The sequence below is a fragment of the Acomys russatus genome, chromosome 8, assembly GCF_903995435.1.
Source record: "Acomys russatus chromosome 8, mAcoRus1.1, whole genome shotgun sequence".
NCBI classification, from domain to species: Eukaryota; Metazoa; Chordata; class Mammalia; order Rodentia; family Muridae; genus Acomys; species Acomys russatus.
The window spans coordinates 47,423,587-47,445,056 of record NC_067144.1 but is presented as its reverse complement, the minus strand read 5'-3'; the positions used below and the strand labels follow the sequence as shown (position 1 = coordinate 47,445,056).

Genomic DNA, 21,470 nt, shown 5'->3' with positions numbered 1-21,470 from the left:
TACTTAGAGTTACTTCAAGATACTTTATATTATTTAAGGCTATTATGAAAGGTGTTCCTTGATTCCTTTCCCAGTCTGTTTATCATTGATAGAGCGATATTGATTTTCGTGAATTAACTTTGTATCCAGCTACTTTGCTGAAAGTGTTTACCAGCTATAAGAGTTCCCTAGTAGAATGATTAGGAGCACTTATATATACTATCATATCATCTGCATATGAGTGTACTTTGACCTCTTTCTTTCCAATTTGTATCCCTTGATCTCTTTCAGTTGTCTTATTGGTCTAGTTAAGCTTTCACGTGCTATATTGAATAGATACGTAGAGAGTGGATAGTCTGTCCTTGTTCCTGATTTTAATGAAATTGGTTTGAATTTCTCTAATTTGATATTTTCTGTAGGCTTACTGCAAACTATCTTTATTATGTTTACATATGTCCTTTGTATAGCTCCAGGATTTTTATCATGAAGGAGGTTTGGGTTTTGTTTTTTAGTTTCTGTTTCCTCTCTGGATTTTTGGAGAGGATGATGCCTGTGTGTTGCCTGTTTTCCTGGCCTCCTCAATTGGACTGTTCCTGAGAATTCTGGCGGAGGAAACTGTAGGCTGGGAAAATGGGATGAGTTGAGGGAAGGAAAGTTGGATGAGAAGGTCTTTGTGATCCCTTGGTGGTGGTAACAGCCAGGAAAGGGAGTCCACAGCAGGTTTCTAGATACACACACACACACACACACGCACACACACAGAGAGAGAGAGAGAGAGAGAGAGAGAGAGAGAGAGAGAGAGAGAGAGAGAGAGAGAGAGAGATTGTGCAGATTGCATCTCTCCAGTAGGAGTGGTGTGAATCTGCCTTCAGTCTACTTGTTTCTCTAAGAGGAGTAGGCATTGGGTTAGTAGAGGGTACCTGCTGGAGTTACAAGATGGGATACAGCCACGAGTTGGGGGTGAAAGTTAGGAGGTGATGGTCTGTGGGATCCACAGGATTTGTAGGCAGGAAGGACAAAAGGCTGTACCTCGTGTTCTGTTGTTTGCAGTCTAGGTATAAGAAATAAGAAATGAGGGTCTGTGAGCAACCTACTTGGTTTTATGAAAGGAATGGCTTGTGGCTAACAAACTCTCAATTAGTTTAGAATTAAGGAAGTGAGCAGATACTTATACAAATAAAAATATGAATTCTGTACAAAGAGAGAAGTTAGTAAGCTATGAACAAACGTTGCCTGGAAAAGTAGCTTGCTTCCAGGTGTTGAGGAAATCAAAATCAGTACTGAATGAACCAGGTTTCTCCTTCCTTGCCATAAGTTTTTCTCAGGTTTGTGGTTAACTTCCTGATGCATTAGCAAACATATCTTCTTCCATCCATGAAAGACAAGGAAGCAGTATGCCCGCCATTATCTGCACATAATAAATAACTGAGGGTGCATTCCTACCTTGACATGAGACTAAGTTTTCCAGTTGAGAAAACTGCTTTGGAAAGATGTCCTGAGGATTGAAAGGCAAAGTTGAGTCATGAAGAGTTAAAAAAAGAAGAAAGTCACGGTGACTCAATGTTCATTCCTGGTTATAAGAAGAAAATGGCAATTCAGAGCCCTTACAAGAAGTTTGACTGCCTGCCACACAGGCTTTTAAATTGATTCCAGAAACCACATATCCTTAGGGTATTTAGGGTTAGTTGATTCTCCACTTGAATTTGCTCTCTATTGGGAAAACTAAATTATTTTACTTCAAGAATTTTATGCTGTAAGACTTAGAGAACTGAAATCATATGTGTAGCCAGCTTTTGGTTACTATATAGGGTCTTTTTCCTACCTCCCTATGCTAACTCCTTCAAACTGTGACACTAGGTAAGAAAGAAAAAAGATAGACGAGAAAGGGCGTGTCCATCTCTTTAGACGATTTCCTGCATTTTAGAAGCATGGAGTTCCTTAGGGTGAGTTTGATCTTTGTCATCAGGATATCTCTAGCCAACAGCAAATAGCAACTAGCAACAGCAGCAGAAATAAGTAGCAACCAGCAGACAGGGGGAGCAGCAGTGAGAGCAGCAATCTCTGTAGGCCCTCTCAGGGCTTTTGCACTTATACCTACAAGTGTCCCCAGAATTTAAAACACAAACTGTCTTCAGCTTTCAAAATGACACGCCTGAGAAGGAACCAGGCAAATTATAGCTTCTGTGGACAATCAGAAGGAGGCCCATATTCCACACATGGGATGAAATAAAAAACATGTTCACATTACTGGCCTTTAAAAGAAACCATAATTGTCACTACCCATGCTACTTTAAAGTTAGGAACCATGTGGCAAGATGTTGGAAGGAGTGACCATATTGGAAATCTATCTGGTGCTATCTCAGAAAACTGGGAATAGGGCTTCCTCAAGACCCTGCTATTCCACTCCTTGGAATATACCCAGAAAATGCTCCAGCACACAACAAGAAAATTTGCTCAACCATGTTCATAGCAGCCTTATTCATAATAGCCAGAACATGGAAACAGCCTAAGTGTCCATCAGTAGAAGAATGGATAAAGAAACTGTGGTACATATACACTATGGAATACTACTCAGCTATTAAAAACAAGGAATACCTAAAATTTGTGGACAAATGAATTGAACTAGAAATGATCATAATGAGTGAGTTCACCCAGAAGCAGAAAGACTCACATGATATATACTCACTTATATCTGCATACTAGCCCAAGGGGCATGTCCCACGAAAGCCTTCACTTACCAGGAAACTGGGACAGACCGGAGGACATCCTATTGGGACTCTAAATGAGAGAAACATGGGAGAATAGCAAAGTAGAAGGATCCAGAGGGTCCTAGAAACCTACAAGTAGAACATTATGATAGGCAGATTTGGGCCCAGGAGTCCCGCTCAAACTAAGGCACTAGCCAAGGACAATGCAGGCGGTTAACTTTAAACCCCTACCCAGATCTAGCCAATGGTCAGAACATTCGCCACAGTTGAGTGGAGAGTGGGATATGTCTTTCTCACGTACTCTGGTGCCTCACATTTGACCATGTCCCCTGGAGGGGGAGACCAGGTGGCACTCAGAGGAAGGACAGCAGGTTGCCAAGAAGAGACTTGATACCCTATGAGCATATACAGGGGGAGGTAATCCCTCTCAGGAACAGTCATAGGGGAGGGGAATAAGGGGAAAATGGGAGGGAGGGAAGAATGGGAGGATACAAGGGATGGGAATAAACATTGAGAGGAAACAAGAATAAATTAATAAAAAAAATTTGAAAAAAAAAGATGTTGGAAGGACACAGTTCTTATGTCCGCCCTTAAAGGGGCTGATGTGGATGTGCCTATGTACATAAATACCCAGCATGGATATCATCGTCTTTCCTTCCTTCCTTCCTTCCTTTCCTCCCTCTCCCTCCCTCCCTTCCTTCCTTTCTTTCCTCCCCCTCCCTCCCTCCCTCTCTTCCTTCCTTCCTTCCTTTCCTCCCCCTCCCTTCCTTCCTTCTCTTTCTTTCTTTCTTTTTTTCATAACCAGTAATCAAATGCAGAAATAGCGATTAAATTGTTGCTTTTATTACCACAGAAGAGATAAATACAACAAATAATGACATTTCTCTTGTGTGAATTTACAATATAAATTTACTGTAAAGAAGATTATTGATTTTTCCCCTTTTGTTGTCCAAGTCACATTTTACTAAATGGTAGCACAGCTCTTATGACCCGGAAGCTGCTGTGGAAACAGAAGCCAAATGTGGAACTTTCAAAATAAACTTCAAATGCATCATTGACTTTGTCTCACCATGGGAAGAGAAAAAAAATCACTTAACCTCCCAGTGTCAGTTTACCCATCTGTGAAATGAGAAGAATAATATTTTCTTATGGGGATGTTTGGAGAATTATTTTGCAAATGTAGTAGATAAAATTGTTGCAGGCATCACTGCCTTTTCCCCTTGAATTCTTTAAAGAGACAGAGTATTATTTATGTACTTTTTGATAGTCAAAACATCATCTGGGTTGAACCATGTATATTTATTAGCAGTTGTGAGCCTGATGAGACTTGGAGAATCACTTCAGGATTGCTCAGTTTACATAGTGAATCCAAGAAAAGCACCTTAGACCCAGGCTGAGCTCCATATTTATGAGCTGTACTCCCGGACAAGTACTCCCTCTCTGTGTCTGAACGCTTGTTCCTTGGGTGTGTCTTGTGTTTTGCCCCACCCCACTTTACAGGATATATAGTTATCTGTGCTCCCTGCTAGATGTCATCTATAAACTGAGGGCAAGACACAACCCATATTTGTTCCTGTTGGTTCTCAAGTATTCCAAACTCTGATGTTAATTTTAAAATTAAACTTAAAGATTAAAAGGAGGTATCCTGGGGAATTGTCATGGTGACTTCAAGGGGCTGGCATTGAGAAAGTAAAGCTCCTGATAAAATTTTTAATACCCTAATGTCTTAATTATGTAATGTGGTCATGAACCTCTGTGCTTGTGTCATTTAAGCCTGGAAAGAAATGTTCCCCTTCAGGGCTTTTTTTCTCTTCTGGTGCCAATCAACAGACTTCTTGGTAATAAACTTCTTTATGCCAATGGCTCAAGTGGTGCTTGGAGTAATGATTGAATCATTACAAACTAAAGAAGAAAAGGGAAATGTGTTTCATGGGTGTGATTAAACCATCTTAATGTCCTTGACTATGTAAATAGTTTTTGACTTAATGACGTACCTTCCTCACATATAGTACTTTCACCTGGCTCTAGTACGTTTATCTCTGTGCATATGTGTTATCAGATTGAGCAAACTTTGTCTCCAGATCAATGCAGAAATCCAATGTATATATTACATGTCTACATGCAGGAACCTTATTTAAATTATTAGAAGAGTGCCTCATTACATTTATTACACAGAATGCATTAATAATATAATACATATAGACACTATCTAAATTGACAATTCATTTAACAATTTAGGAAGATGTGTTTTCTTAATTACAGAGAAAGAAGTATTACAGAAATGTGGCCAAGGCAGGTAAAAATATCTCCATGGGTACAACGGTGTGAGAATATGCAAACACTTATGATGTGTATAGTTGTTACTGTTATCTGGAGAAAATATGTTGCTATTGTTAACAGTCCTGGCCTCAAACTCCTGGAGTGCAGCAGGCTCCTTCTTCAGTTTCCTGAGTAGGCAAAATTACAGCTGTATGTCACCACACCAGGCTTTTGAAATCCTTCAAGGAATATTCTAAAGGATGCATATTCTTTAAAGAGCCATCACATTGTTTTGCCAACATTTTGTATTTCAGAAAAAGCTCTATAAGGCTTCCTAGTAAAGTGGGATTCATTTCTCATTTCCTTTATCATAAATTCACCCTAAAGTTCTAGTTTTTATACATTACAGGCTTTGTTCTTCATTATAGAAAGCTGCCAGGTGCCTTATGTGTTTCTTATGCTGTTGAAGAGAGGTTAATTCCTGCAACATCATGGCCAGCCTTACCTTCCATCAAACATCATATAGCCAATACTAGGCCAAGGAAATAAAAAGATTATTGTATTACTACTGGGGTACATCTTCATGTGTGCTTAGGACAGGTACATATCCTAGAAAATAGAATGAAATAAAAATGAGCCTTAATGGTACACCAGTAGGATTTTCTTAATGGTTTTAAATTGGTTTTCTATATATTGTAATATATAATTTTGTTGTTTAAAAATTTTATTTTGAGTAAATCATGATGTCCAATGTAGGTCTTGGGAAGTTAATCATTTTTATAACTTTTATTTAATCAATTTTCTTTAATCTCCTTTTAGGCAGCCAAGGGCAGTTTCCACTAACTCAGAATGTAACGGTTGTTGAAGGTGGAACTGCAATTCTGACCTGCAGAGTTGATCAAAATGATAACACCTCCCTCCAGTGGTCAAATCCAGCTCAACAGACTCTGTACTTTGACGACAAGAAAGGTGAATACATTTTCTCAGAAATGTTTTAAACATGCTCTGAAATATCCTAATTATAATGATTTTATTTTCCTAAGATGATTCAAATTATTCCTTTTGATTACTAAACTGCTGCTGCTTGTACTTAAACATGATAAATATTAAATACTTTAGTTTGCAAGTCATAAACACCAAAGATAACCTGTGTCAACTTTCTAATAAAATAAACAGCTTCAATTCTGTTTGAGAATTCTATTCCTGCCTCCTTCTCACACTCATCTTGATGCCACATCCTTTCATTTTTGATGCTGTTTTTTTTCTGAGGTGTGTATTTTTCTCATGTCATATAATATACTGTTATTTTTATGAGTTAAATTTTACATGTTTAAAGGATACTTTCATTAGAGAAAATTTTATTTTATAGGTTTATTCTTATCAATTGGATCAGCAAGAAAAACCTATAGAAAGGTTTTATCTAATAAAGATTAATAAAATGATATTTAAAAAAATTTATTAGGAAACCTTATTCATGTGTGCCTAGATAGAAGGTAAATTTGGACTCCATAAATTAATTACAACTTCTCATTAGATAAAATACAAATTGTGATTTAAATATTTAGTAATGAAAAAATCAATCCATACTCTACAACTCAAGCTAACATCTTATAATAATATACCAAACTGTTAATTATACATCCACTATTATAATGGTAGATGAAATAATGAGTTCATGAATTGTAATAAAATGTGGAAATATTTATAATTAAATTTGCATTATACAAGATAGAAAATATGACCGAAGGGGACATCTTTCGCCACTATATGGTCATAGGCTATCAAGTTTCATCTTGGTAGCCTACTTATTCTTTCTCTGAGTGCTACCAGGCATGGGGAGAAGAATAGGGTGAAAGCGGAAAAGAGGGATGACATAACAATTGAGATGTAAATCTGAATAATTTAATAAAATAAAAATTTTAAAAATCAAGATAGAAAATATGCTTTAGATATTACATTTCCAAATAATTTTAATGTCTGATATTTATATGACAGGTTATAGATAATAAGAAGACAACCTAAAATTAGTTTTTAGCTATCAGAATTTGACCAAGGAAAATGTAATAAAGATAACTATTTTATTTAAAAAATACATTATATAGTAGTAGGATTTTTTCTCCCCTTAATGTTATCAACTATAAATAATTTTTCAGGGTTTTAAAACTTTTTAATATATAATGAATCATTGGTTACCTATATAATTAAATAAGTTCAAATATATTCATGGTCTCTGTACTAGCATTGATGAGAAAACAAACAAGAGCCTCTGGTCCTAGACCTGGTCAGAAGAGTAGATGACAAATAAACAAAGGTCAAAACATGTTACATTGTAAAAGACAAAGACATGCGTTGTGAAAAGCCACGGATGGGGATTACAGATTGTGTTGGTTAAGATTATTTGAAATGTGACTGGAAATATGGTTCAGTGATTAAGAATGTACTGTTTTTCAAAAGAACCCAATCTGAGAATCCCAAAGGATGAGAAATAATAGGATAAGTGAATGGATATTTTTACCTTAGTTTTGAGAAACTAGCTCATGTGGTTGTGGAAGAAGATAGGTTTAAATTTTTTACTGGCAATCTATGGGGCCATAGACACAAGGAACTGTCTCCTCATAGCTTGTGCCTCCCCAACCGAGTAGACCTGCCTCCCCACCAGAGGTCCTGAGGACTTCTCCCAAGGTCTTCAACAAGAGACTAAATGAAACCCACTCAATACAGTATTCCACTTTAATCAAATGTCTAGTAATTGCAACACTGGTCTTAAGAAATAGCTTTACACCAAGATATAACTGGATTTTCACCAGATATATGAAGACAATGATCTCCTCTTTCCATAGAGACATTCCAGTACATTCCAGTACAACCAATGAATGAATGTAGCTGTAAATTGTGATGAATTATGCATACACCATCCCTTCCTAATCACAGTACTGCTTCCTGAGATTAGGGTTACAGGAAATCTTTACTTATATAGTATGCCTTTATGAACTATATTGTTATATAATCATACTTTACATTTAATTTTGTGTACATATTTGAACAAAGGTAAGTATATTAATTTAGAAATATTTTTCTAACATTGTATTGAATTATACAATATTGCTTAGTAGTATGTTTACAACATGTATATTATATAGTGTATGTTTGGACTTGCCTGAGTGTATGCTTTCATGTGCAAATTTGAATATGTTTGAAGCCCACAGGACAGCTTCCAGTGAATGTCACTGTTCGGGAGCAATATCATCTTATTTTGAGACATGCTTTCTCAGTGGCCCAGAAAACACAAAGTAGATTAGACTGACTGTCTAGTGAGCCAGTGTTACATACTTGTCTCTGCCTCTCCAGCAAAGGGATTCCAAGAAGAGAGCCATTACATTGGGGTTTTTAGGTGGTTTCTGGTCATGAAATTCAGTTCGCACTGATATCAAGGAAAGGAAGCACTTTATTCACTTAGCCATCTCTCAGACAATAGCTTTTTGAATATACAAAATACTACAAAAGGAGGAATTTGCCACAGTCACCAACCATTGATAATATAATATTAAGTGCCTCTAGTATTGTTGCTAGTTCACCGCATTGTTTTATAGTAAGAAGCTCCACTTTAATGGACCTCATGCTTCTTCAGGAAGAAGGAGCATTTGCTTACAGTTGACATCTACAATTGAGAGGTCATATCCTCAGGCACAAAGACAGAATCTATATTAACTGCTCTTGCCTCCCTTTCTGTGGTTCTATAAATTATCCTTTACAGAGCATCTAAAACTGGAATTGATTCTGGGTATTTCAAGCTAATGCATTTTTCCTGTTGTAAATAGAGCAGCTTTAATACAATATCCGCCAAGGTTTGCAAGTAGGCAACTTTTATCCTGGAGGATAATTACGCAGTGAGGATAGCTCAGAGTACATTTACAATATATACTTGTATTTTCTGGCATCTTTGGACTGTCATAAAATATCTAATGCATCTCATCATATTCATTCTTGAAGTATACAGTTGCTTCGCTGTTCCTTTATCAAATGAGAGCTTACAGTTACGTTGTAAACCCAAGCCCACCAATCCCCCCACCACTACATCTCTCTCATTGTACAATAGATTTCTGGATAGCATAACTTATAACATAAATAAGTATACAGAGAAACTCCTCCACGAATACCAGTCAAACATGGCTATTTCCTCACCTCTTAGTGACTCAGTTCTTATATGATATCTTCACTGAATGAATACCTAGCAGTAATGGTCCTCAAATATAAGAAATTGGCACACCAATTACTTGAAAAGGTAAATCTTCAAGCATCCCAGAGTGTGATAGAATTGGAGGAGTCTTGCTGCCTTAGAGTTATGAGCTATAGCAAGGCATGCCTGATATTGGGCATGTGATCATCAGCTAAAAGAGAATCAAGCTGGAAATCCTTTGATGAGAGTATCTGTAGAATGTGAAGAGCGAGGACGTCTTTATGGAGGCACATGTAGTAATTGAGATATTGGTAAACATGAAACTTACTATTAAAATTATGATCTATTCTACATTTGGCAAGTTTATTGTAATAAATAACGTCTACATGTATTAATAGAAACAAGATATTCAAACACAAAGGAACACAGTTTTTAACCCACAACTACGAAGAGCAACTGTGATGTCCACCTAGAGAAAAAACAAAAACTAAAAAAAGGGCCCAGCACCTGTGCTCTTACCTGTTTTTGTTTGATTGTTTGAAACAAAGTGTTATATAGCCTGGGTTGATCTGCAGTTTCCAGTGAGGTTGAGGATGACCTTGAACTCCTGGTCATCCAGATTCTACCTCCTCTGTGCTGGGATTGCAAATAGATAACATCACATCCAAGTTCTGTCACTGATTTTTCTTTTGCCATCTACTTCTTCCTTAAGGAGCAGGTGCTCCTTCCATTGTATTGAAAATGCACATGCAGTAAGGCAAGGGGAACATTGCAAGAGTTTTTATAGAGAACAATTGTGTGATAAGGGAAATGTCATGCTCCTAGTCTGAACAGTTCAGTAGCCACATGCACATGTCTGTTCTTACACCCTTAGAGTAAATAAATGCTTAGAATTACACTGTTAAGTACACAAATCACACACCAAATGCTACACATCTGACAGGTCCTCTATGGGAACATGGTTCTGGATATACATTGGTCCTGTGACTGGCAGAATGACCTTAATCAATTCTAGGCCCAGGTAGTAGACTATAACTGTAATGCTGGCAAGGAAGAATCGCATGGTATCACAAAACAGACATCAAATATTATACAAATGAATATTCGTTGTTGAAATAATAGGCATTGCGTCAGATATGACTATTGATACTGCTATTTATACCAGCAGCAGACTAATAGAAGATGATCATTGACACCTCTCCAAGTCAGGTGGTCTGGTGCTTGGATTGGAAACTGGAGTAGCATTTTTGATAGGTTCCTACCTGTTTCATGCACAACTGAAGACAAGAAGACATTAACCTTTGAAGTGGCTTATGGAAAAATCATATTTAATCTTAATTATAAAAAGGCTAAATAAAAAATACAATTAAGGTGACAATGCGGAAGTTTATGAGTTTAGGGAGAGCTTGGCTGATGTTACTCAGGTAGCGTTTACGTCTTAGACTCGTGCTCCTGTAATAGACACAGACGGCATCATCCCCACTGTTCTAAATGGTGGGTAACCAGTTGGAACTGTGTGAATATGGGAAGACAGAGAAGCTGGGTATCAGAGGTCATTATAACTCCGCAGAAATGATGTGTGGTATTTGACAATAGAAATAAAAAAATCAATTAGATCATAGTTTCCTTTTCTTTGCAGGCAAAGGATAAAACAATTGATGTGGTGAAAACTGATCACTTAAATCTCAGAAAAGAACACTTCAATCCTCCCTTATTGACAAATACTTTAGCAAGCATCTCTAGGAGCACATGGTGTGGTCATTCCACAGCGGTATCTCTATGTACTTATAATTAACCTCATATAAAAATGTGAACTATGTTGCTCTGTGTGTTTCATTTTATAGGGTTTTTTTGTTTGTTTGTTTTGTTTTGTTTTGATGAGATGGCTTTGCTTGCCTAGCAAGAATGCCGACTGGAGTATAGAACTCCAGCACTCTTATAAAATGTCATGTATGTATGGAGGCTTCTGAAAATTCCAGCATTTGGGAAGCAGACATAAGGGAAAGCCTGGACAAAGCCACTGAATCAACAAGCTCAGAATTCACCAGGAGACTCTGTAATGTAAGAAGGCACTACATTCAGTGTCTTCACATGCATGCACAGACAGGCGATCCTTATTTACATGTAAGCATGTAAACATATGATCATGCATTTTTAACCATATGCACATGCAAAAAAAAAAAAAAAAAAAAGCTTCCACAAGTTTCCTAGAGGCAGGAAAGTAAATGTCTCCCCAAAGCAAAACCCCAAGTCACTGGTGTTAATTGACCAATTGTTCTACTCATAACTTGACATTGATATTGAGAGCAAAGGAAAAGGAAGAACATGAATGCGACTTCCTAAACCGAGAGTGGTAAAAAGAGAAGAAAAACAAGATGAATTTTAAATGGCCCTACATCAACCAATGACACTTCACAGTGTCTATCTGTGCACTTGGTATCAATCATTTTGACAAGGTTTCAAATATTAAAGAGGTGCAAAGCAAAGTATGTATCAGAAGAATGATATTAAACTTCCTTTTCCTTTCTTTGAAAACACCCAGCTATTCTCTTTGTTCACAGTTACATGCAATTAAAATTGGTGCCTTATATTTACAAAATACTTTACATAACTATTATATAGCCTTCAATACCTTTAATTTGTTTCATTGACTTCTCGTCCATAGATTCAGAAGGTCTTTCCATGTTTTACATAAACAGACCCTTCAAGCTTTGAAGGCCTTGAAGAGTAGCCTTATGTGAGTTAAGTTGTACAGTGACAGACTTCTATGTTTACTATAGATTAGATTAAATGGTTTTCCTTCATTTATTTAGTCTTTATCATTTTATTTTTCTAGCAGAAACAGCAACTTAATCTAGGCTATTGCCCCAAAGATGCCTTCCTTGTCATTGATCTCTTCACTGCTACTCACACCCCAACCTTACCACACCACAATAACTTTACACTAATTAAGCATCTTGTAGCAAATACGTATATATTAAACAAAAAGTAATCAGATTTCCACTTAGGAATGGAGTAAATAGAATGTTAAAACTATATATATAATCATGGTAATCACCAAAGATGAGAAAACACCAAATTCCTAGCAACAGTAGGAAAGAATTCCACCTTTGAGCCTAAGAAAAAACAAAGGCCGTTCATTTCCAGTTATGTAACAGAGTGGGAAGAGAACAGTATATGGAAATACCCAAATCATACGTCTTTCTTCTCACCTTCTGATTTCCTGTCAGTGTCTTCGCTGGAATAAGCACATAGGGAAAGTATACATCGCGGCTTCCTGAATATATTAGTCCCTCAAAGCAGAGAACAAGAAAGATAAAGAGAAAGTAACATGCCCAATATATAAAACACATATGTCCATTAAGACAATAGCACTCTCTGTTCACAACTCCTTCACTTGCAATGCTTCTTTAGCAGGAACAACAAGTTTCAGTAAAAAAAAATTACAACTGCAAAATAATTTGATAAAAAACACTGTTTTTTCAGAAAGGTAATATAGACGTTAAGCTTCCATTATTACTAAGATGAAGTCAATTGTGTTAAACAGTAAATGTTCAGTTGTACAGTATTTAATTATGGCCTCTACGTCTTTATGGTGGCATGAATTGAGCCCAGCAGTATCAGAAAACACATTTACATAGTGTTGTGTTATACTGAACTATAACAATATCAGTATTTAAAATTGGACATTACATGTATGTAGCTGAATGCTTCCATTTGGGGACATTTTGGAGTTGTTCACACTTTTACATATTTAACACATTATGGTTAGTTTTTATTTACACTGAAAATTTCTACAATTTTTAAAAAATGTTTTATTTGAAAATTATATTTTCTATAAGTAAATCATAAATAAACCAACTGCTAGAGTCATAGGTGGCTTGAATGAGAATCGTCCTCATATGGCAATTTGAACTCTTTTCACCTTCCAGGGTGTGTAGTTTTGAGTGTATTTATACATTTATATAAATTGTGTGTGAGAGTATGTGTGCATGTGTGTGTGTGTGTGTGTATGTGTGTATGAGATATGTTTGCTCATAAGAACCAATTCTCATGAAAAAGACTCATAGTGAGATTCAATGGACTTTTTCTCTTTTTGGTGGGCTTTTGAACTTGCTCATTATTTTTCCTTGTTTTGTTCACTCTTGGGTTTTTCTTTGTTCTGTGTTTGTTAATTTTTGTTTCCTGCATTGCACTGTGTTTTCAATCTCTCTCATTTTTACATATATATTTATATTATCACACATATATAAAATAAACTACCTATATCAAGAAGAACCAAAAAAATCACAAGTTATATAAATGTTCCGTTTATAGTGTTTTGGCTATTTTTATTTGACAGCCTTGAAGAGAACATCTTTCTTATCTTGGTGCATCTAAAAGTCTGAATGTGAATCAATATCTATTATATCTTGTCATTATCAACTTAAAATATCTATCTAGTCCTAAAAACATCTTAACCTCTATACAACTAAGCTTCATTATAAAACTAAGCTACTTGGTCTTCAATCCTTTTAGACACTTGAGAAGGAATAAAATTATTAGCTAAGTATACTAAGAGTGCAGGTAGGTAGCTTTCCAAATGAGATGACAGAGACAGGTGGCTGCCTGAACAGTCACCCAAAACTCTCTATAATGTTGGAGCATCATGTTCAGGCTAATGGCCCAATATATCTGACAGACATATTTGTGAAGCAGGAACTATTGAGGACTTTCTTACCCTGTCTTGGCAGAGTTCAGCCATTGATTCTACATCCAAGTTTGCCCGTTTTTAGGCAGAATTCTGTTTGTGGCAGAAACCAAGATATTTTGCCTAGTGGCTTATTTGCCACATTTGAAGCTATCTCCATTAGGATGTTCTTTGATGCTCATCATCTTCTTTGAGGTAGGCTGGGTGTTGGCAGGAATTAAACTGTCTCATTGTCAATGAATCTTTAAAATAATAAAAACATCTTTAGATGCTGTATTCTGTAGGTTTCTGAGGGTTTTTTCGAACTATTTTGTCTTATCGTTCTATATAATTATATCTATCTGTTTATACCTAGGATGTATATTCTTGTATAAAAAAGGACTAGTCGTTGATATGACTACGATTTGATGAACTAACAATGAACTTGTAAAACTTACTTATCCTAAACAGCCTGAAATAGTACTTTCAAAGTATTGGAAATAAACCTTGTATTATATTTGAGTTGTATAGGTAAAATACTTCATGTTAGGGTAGAAACATATATAATGTGTATGAAGATAATCTTAAATTTGAATTCTATACAAATGTACATAAAATTAAACTTATTTTGCATCTATATACAAAATTCTATACCAGTGTATTATAAACAATCTTATGAATAACAATTAAGGCATTAAGTTGAGAAGTTGGTTCACTGATCTAGTTTTTGTCCTATCATGTGTATATATTTCTATATTCCCCCTTCTTGCTTGAGACAAGATCATACATAGTCTAGGATGGCCTTGAGATTCCTAAATAACAAGCAATACCCTTGAACTCCTGGTCTGTGTGCTTCCATTTCACAAGTGCAAGAGCTGTAGGTATGAAACATCCCACTTGTTAAATGGACTGATAGTATGACTGTCTGTGAGCCAAGCATGGAAGCATATATTCTAAAATAGATGTTGGTTACTCATGTTGGAGAACAGTTGAGCTACTGAGTCCACATCAGAGTGCACAAAAAGAGGTGCAGAAGGCATTGAATGGTGCTGCATAGACTGCAGATGAACTTTGACAATCACTGAAGACCTGTGAGATTTTCTTTTAAGACACAAATATGGTAGAGATTGTTAGACAAGAAGTAAGGGGATCTTTTTTAAAAGATGTATTTATTATTATGTATACAGGGCCAGAAGAGGGCATCAGATCACATTACAAATCGTTGTGAGGCACCATGTGGTTGGTGGGAATTGAACTCAGGACCTTTGGAAGAGCAGGCAGCACTCTTAACCACTGAGCCATCTCTCCAGCCCCAAGGGGATCTTTTTTTTTTTATTATTATTAATTTATTCTTGTTACATCTCAAAGTTTATCCCATCCCTTGTATCCTCCCATTCTTCCCTCCCTCCCATTTTCACATTATTCCCCTCCCCTATGACTGTTCCTGAGGGGGATTTCCTCCCCCTTTATATGCTCATAGGGTATCAAGTCTCTTCTTGGTAACCTGCTGTCCTTCCTCTGAGTGCCACCAGGTCTCCCCCTCTAGGGGACATGGTCAAATGTGAGGCACCAGAGTATGTGTGAAAGTCATATCCCACTCTCCACTCAACTGTGGAGAATGTTCTGACCATGGGCTAGATCTGGGTAGGGGTTTAAAGTTTACCGCCTGTATTGTCCTTGGCTGGTTCCAAGGGGATCTTTTTTAACATTGCCACCAGCACGTAGTTCTGACTGCCTTAGAGAGACTCAACATTGAAGAAGAAAGAAAGATCGGAAGCAAAAAGACTCTGAGGGAAGTTGTACACCCTGCCCCCAGGAAAAAAATGTAAAAGACAAAGTTAATTCTGATCACAGCTAAAGTAAGGAAGTTGATAACAACTGATTGAACTCCCTGGGTTCATGAATGTAAATAAATCTACAATAAAATGAGAGCAAGTTTTACTATCTGATGTCAAGTTGAGGGGGTAAGGAATGTAGGAGGTAATGTGTGTGACTGGATAGCTTTTGGCTTAATTTTTATTTAATGTAATTATTATTACATTAAAATTTTTTAATTAAAAATGCTTCAGGAAAGGAGATGTGGACCTTTGATGAAATGGCATAGTGACTGTGTGAGACAAGGTTTGAATTTGCTCTTGTTACATCTGCATTATTAAGCATGCAAAGAGTGTTATGTAATAAAAAACTGACTATAATAATTTAGTGCATATGATAAAAGAGCTTAAGAATAAATAAGTGAGATTTGAATGAATAGCTTTGACAAGTGTTCTATGTAGTTTATATTGTCAACTGTCCAGAGTCACCTGAGGAGGACAAAAAATATTTTTTTCTTGAAGTATCACTCAAATCAGATTGGCCAAGAGAATTTGGAGAATTTCCTTGACTACAGATTGGTGAGGAAAGGCCCAGCCCACTTGATGTGATACTGCTCCAGGGTTGGTGTTCCTGAGATGTATCAGAAATAAGACCCAGCTTAATCCAGCTTCTGAGAAAGAAGTTGAAAAGAAAGAAGCTATTTGTTTTCTCATGTAAAAGGCGAGTTGTAATTTATACACAAATGTTGTGTTAGTGAGTGCTTTTACCTTCTTGCCCTTATATGAACTGGAACCAAGCTATAGATCTGCGATAATGAACATGGCATAGTAACCTCACTCATGAAGCTTTTTATTTCTTCTTTTTTAAAATGTGAATTTGTGTTTGGACTGCATCTATGTCTGTGTGTGGGAGTCAGGGACACCATGATTTGAGTTACAGACAGTTGCGAGCTGTCATGTAGGTGCTGGGAATTGAACAGATATCCACCGGAACAGTAGCCAATGCCCTTAACTGCTGAGCTTTATCTTCAGCCCTGAAACTTTTTAAAAACTCTGTGAATCACTGAGAGACATAGATTGTTCCATGAAGCACAAAATATGTCCATAAATATAAATGGGATGAATTATTTGATATTCAAATAAAGACATGCTAAAATAATTCACAATGTTTCATTATTAGCCTCTACATTAATAACATATGCTAAGGCAAAGCTACACAGAAAGACTAATATGAGTAGCAATTATTAAGCTTGTAATATTTTATTATTTTGAAATCACAATTAATAAGTTATGAGATAATAACTGTTCATATTATAGTAATTTAAATTTTAGTGTGACATATGTGTTTATTTCTTGATTGTTAAATTATCCAAGCTCTTTGGATTGGCAGCATTTATGACAGAAAATAAGATGAGAAATAAATTATTTCTATGTCTTATAATAATAGCAGTTATAGTAGAAAAAGGGGTCTCAAATAAGTTCATTGACAAAAGTGGAAGAAGAGATATTGAAGCATTTTCAGCAAGCTTAATTTTCTCATTTTAAACTTTTATATAAAGTGAGGCAAATTTTGTTACATTTTCAAAATTTGTCCTCAATCTCATGTTAGTACCATTTCCAGTATTTGTCTTATAAATGTAAGAGAACAGTTTTGTATGAAGGGAACCAAGTCAAGATTCATAGGTTTCTTCATGCATATCTTTTATAAGGAAACATAAAATTTAACATATCCTATAAGTATTGTAATATGTTCCAGGATAGTATTTTGAAAGTGGGTAATAAGATAGTCAACAATACCAGTAATAAATACACTTAAATTACAGATATTCTATAATAAATAATTCTATTATTTTTAGCTTTTTAATTTTTTTGCCTTTTTATCCTACCATTGCAAAATATACTGCATACTGTTATTGCAAAAAATAAGATATTTGGAGATATCCAATATAACAGAATATAAGAAGGCTGCAAATCTGTGTATTTGCAAGTAGAAATGGGCTGGTAGGCATTTGATTAAAAACAACTTTGAAAATCAATATGCAATTATACTTTGTTTTAAGCCAAGTTTGTAGTGAAGGGAATAAATAAAGTCAGTGCTTGAATTGAAACGCTAGACAGTCTTAAGCCGAAATACAGATATACAATTATAATAAACAGTTATTACCAAAAGAAAGTTACAAACTACTAGACAATGATGGGTGCTAACAACTACTAGACAATAATGAGTCCATATGGAATAACTTCCAACAAATAAGACCCATCAACTCAAGATAGAAGGAGGATTTTGAGATTGGGTTTAAAGAAATGGCAGAACAATTTGCTGTAGTTTCAGGGAGAGCTGGAAGATTTCTATGCATTTTATTCTTAAACTCCCATCTGACAGTTTTTCATGCAATAGAATATACCTGGGAAAGAGGAACTAGTTTATTTTAGTTAAGAGAGCTCAAGAAGCTTTAATGCAGCGTAGTCCCAATGGTGGAATAAACGGATACTGAAGGAAAGTAGCCTAGTAACTGACTTGAATCTACAATGTCTGAGGTCGTGCAAGGGCATGGTACTTGGAGGTTTGACTAGGCAATATGACCTTGACCTCACAGCCTCTGCTAATCACCTTATTAGTGTAGTAAAACTATCATTTATTGTCTGTCTGAACCTGAAAGCATGACACCAGGCAAGGGGCTGCTAGGAGAAATTCCCTTTGTGGTCAACTATTCATGTCATAGAAGAAACCATATAGAGTACCCGTAGTGAAAATTGTAAGTGTATTGCAACCAGGATGCGGAACAAGCTTGTGTGCACAATCATCTTAAAGGATCATTATTTATAGGGTCTTCAGCAATATTCTATTGAAATTTCCTGAAGTAAAATTTTCAAGTCACTGCATAAAGGCAGTAGTTACTAAGTCAATTATTAAAGCTTGCATTCAATGGTGTGTGTATATATATATATATATATGTGTGTGTGTGTGTGTGTATGTGTGCAGCAATGTGTATAGTATTAAAATGAATTTCCATTAAGAACTGTTTTAATTAATAATGGCTGTGCTCCACAATTATAGTAATATATTTTGTAAGTAAAATAATATAGCTGAGATTAGTTTTGTAATCATATCATGACAGCATAATTACTGACCTTTTTATTATCACATTTTTACAGAAATTCATACTGATTATCAAAATCTTTCTCATTGTATGTGACTCATTTGTTATATTTTTTCAAGCACCTTATCAATCACTTTCCTTGGAACATAGTACAATGCCAATGAGTTAATTATTGGATTTTCATAGTTATTGGCAAGCTTACTCTGCTTTGTGCAGTGCTCCTACTATACCACAAATGAACAACTGCTCTTAGACATAATCATTACTTTGTATTCTGCTTCTGAGAAAATAGCCGCAAATCATACGTTCACATTTCAGTCATTCAGACAACGGTAATGAAATGATTAGGCTTTCCTGATTGTAGTATTTCATGATTCTTTTTGTTCCAAGCATTTTAATAATATTTATTCTTTCATGCTTAGCAAAATGCAAATTGTAAGGATTGTTTTAAAAGGCAAATTGTTAAGAAGTGAAACGCTTCCTGTTTCTGACTAACACAGTAAAAGTTTCCCCCTATAGTTCGAAAATGGAGAGCCAGGAATGAAAGAAAAGAAGGAAGGCGAGGAATAAACATTTTTCTTTGAGTTACCGAGGGGAATTTGCGAAAGATTTGCAGCCATGTTGGCTCATTGATTACTCAGATGGTAGAAAGATATTCTCAGTGTGTGCTCCTCTGGCCTAATGAAAAAGACTATTAGCCCACCTCAAAATGAATATTAAAAGTTGTTTTTTTTTTTTTTTTTTTTTTTTTTTTTTAATGGAGAGCTCTATCTAACCCATTTAGTGGCACTGGTTCTATGTGGCACTTGTAAGAACTTTTGAACAAATATCACTACAACTACCCATCAAAGGGAGATAGAATAGGCACAATGTTATATTTTGATTGCATGATAAATGTAGTTAGGACCCATTGAAGTCTTCATTGTGCAAAGATGAGGAGAAAAATTTAATTTCACTAAGTTACTCAAATAAATTGACCTTAAAATGGAAGGTCATAAATTCGAGCTAGAAACTTGATCAAGGATACTTGAAAAAAAAGTATAGTACTTCCATTTTGAATGACCTTAAAGTGAGGGTCTTAAGGCATTCAGAGTAGGTTTATTCAGACCATTTAATATTGAATAAAATCACAAAGTTAAGTAAAGGAGTAATCATTTTTGGAAAACATAATATAAAAATGCGTGACTATAGACAGTGGATAGCCCTGCAACTGTTCTCTTAGAAATTGTGATCTCTGGCAAATATTGAATTGGGTGGTAAAATGGGAGAAAATTCTTAAGGATGTGCAAATTATGGTACATTTTGTAAAATATGCATTTTCTTACTTTTTTATGTATACAGTAATTTTTATGTGTTTTATTGCATAGTGGATCAGGATTTTTACTATTAATATAATTTCTTTAGTATCACATCATTTGATAAGGAAGTTAAACTATAGATATGCAAGTGAGTCTCAGTAAATTTAGCTAGGAAAATTATGCTTTTGTAGAAATATTCATTATTATCATTTTTATTTTTTAATTATTTTATTGTGTAGAAATCAGGCCAAATAATGCTAAGGGGAAATTTCTGAGAAATTATAACATAAAGAGTTCCAAAGGACAATTTTCTTGTGGTTTATTTCAACTTAAGCGTTTAGAAAATAAGCTGTACTGCATTTTTCCAAAATGTATTTAATCATAGGAATAAACCTCCATATGTTACTGATGGATTTAAAAAAAATAAAGGTAGCATGTTTTGAAGAACTATAACAGGATTATTTGACACACACACACTATATGTAATGGTTGTAATGACTACACTATTTATCACATCCATTGTCAACCTTTTTTCACAAATCCTAGAACTTCATTTGTACCTTAAAGCTTATATCCTTGACAATAGTTCAACTGCTTACTAATCCTTTTAGCCACTTGTAAATCACTATTCATTTTGTGCTTTTCTATGTTTAAAACTTTAGACGACACATAATCAGTTAGGTCCTCTAGAGCCAAGTTCCAGATGTGGTTTATCATTACACCTCCTAAAGAATTATGGCAGCTGAATCAACTAGTGAGAAAACGCTCAGTAGTGCCTCGTGAGAAGGCTTTGATACTTGTTTAATTCTTGCACACGTCTTTGGAGAAAACATGTTGGTCTGTAAACACAATACTGGAATGTGTATTTACCAAGTGTTGCCATTACTAATACATGGCATTGAGGAGTCACATGTGATGTCTTGCTCAATCTCTTCAACCCGAGTAAAATAGGTTCCTTTGTATGGAGCTTCATCAACTGTCACTCAAAATTAAAATTTATAGAAACAAACAATTTATTAGCTTCTAAACTCGTATCTTTCTTCTTTTTTATATAATTTTGGTTTTTTGAGGCAGGGTTTCTCTGTATAGCCTTGGCCATCCTAGACTCACTTTGTAAACCAGGCTGTCATTGAACTCACAGTGATCCACCTGCATCTGCCGCCAGAGTGCTGGGATTAAAGGTGTGCGCCACTATGCCTGGCCTAACCTAATGCATCTCTAAAAAGTACAATGAAATCTTAATTTCCCAGCTTCATTCTACATCAGCCTCTTCTTGAGGTGGTATTGTATTGGTCGTCTACTCAATAGACACTAAAATCACTTGCCAAATCAGCTACTGTCTATATCTTTAAGACTATCTGGGTCTGTTGCTTCAGTCATTTGCTACTGAAAAAGGTGCATGGTGGTAGACCTGAAATGTATCATAAGTTTTAGAGATTACTATAGATATAACACAGAAAAAGTT

The 21,470-nt window shown here is 35.6% G+C and overlaps 1 protein-coding gene across 3 annotated transcripts in view; it reads left to right on the top strand.

Annotated features, from left to right (window-relative positions):
• Cadm2 (cell adhesion molecule 2) overlaps nt 1-21,470 on the top strand; it is a 919,117-nt gene that overhangs the window by 707,700 nt on the left and 189,947 nt on the right. For all 3 annotated transcript variants that reach the window (XM_051150131.1, XM_051150132.1, XM_051150130.1), the window contains one exon: nt 5,766-5,915. In XM_051150131.1, coding sequence (XP_051006088.1) covers nt 5,766-5,915 — 150 coding nt within the window. The remainder of the gene's footprint in view (nt 1-5,765; nt 5,916-21,470) is intronic.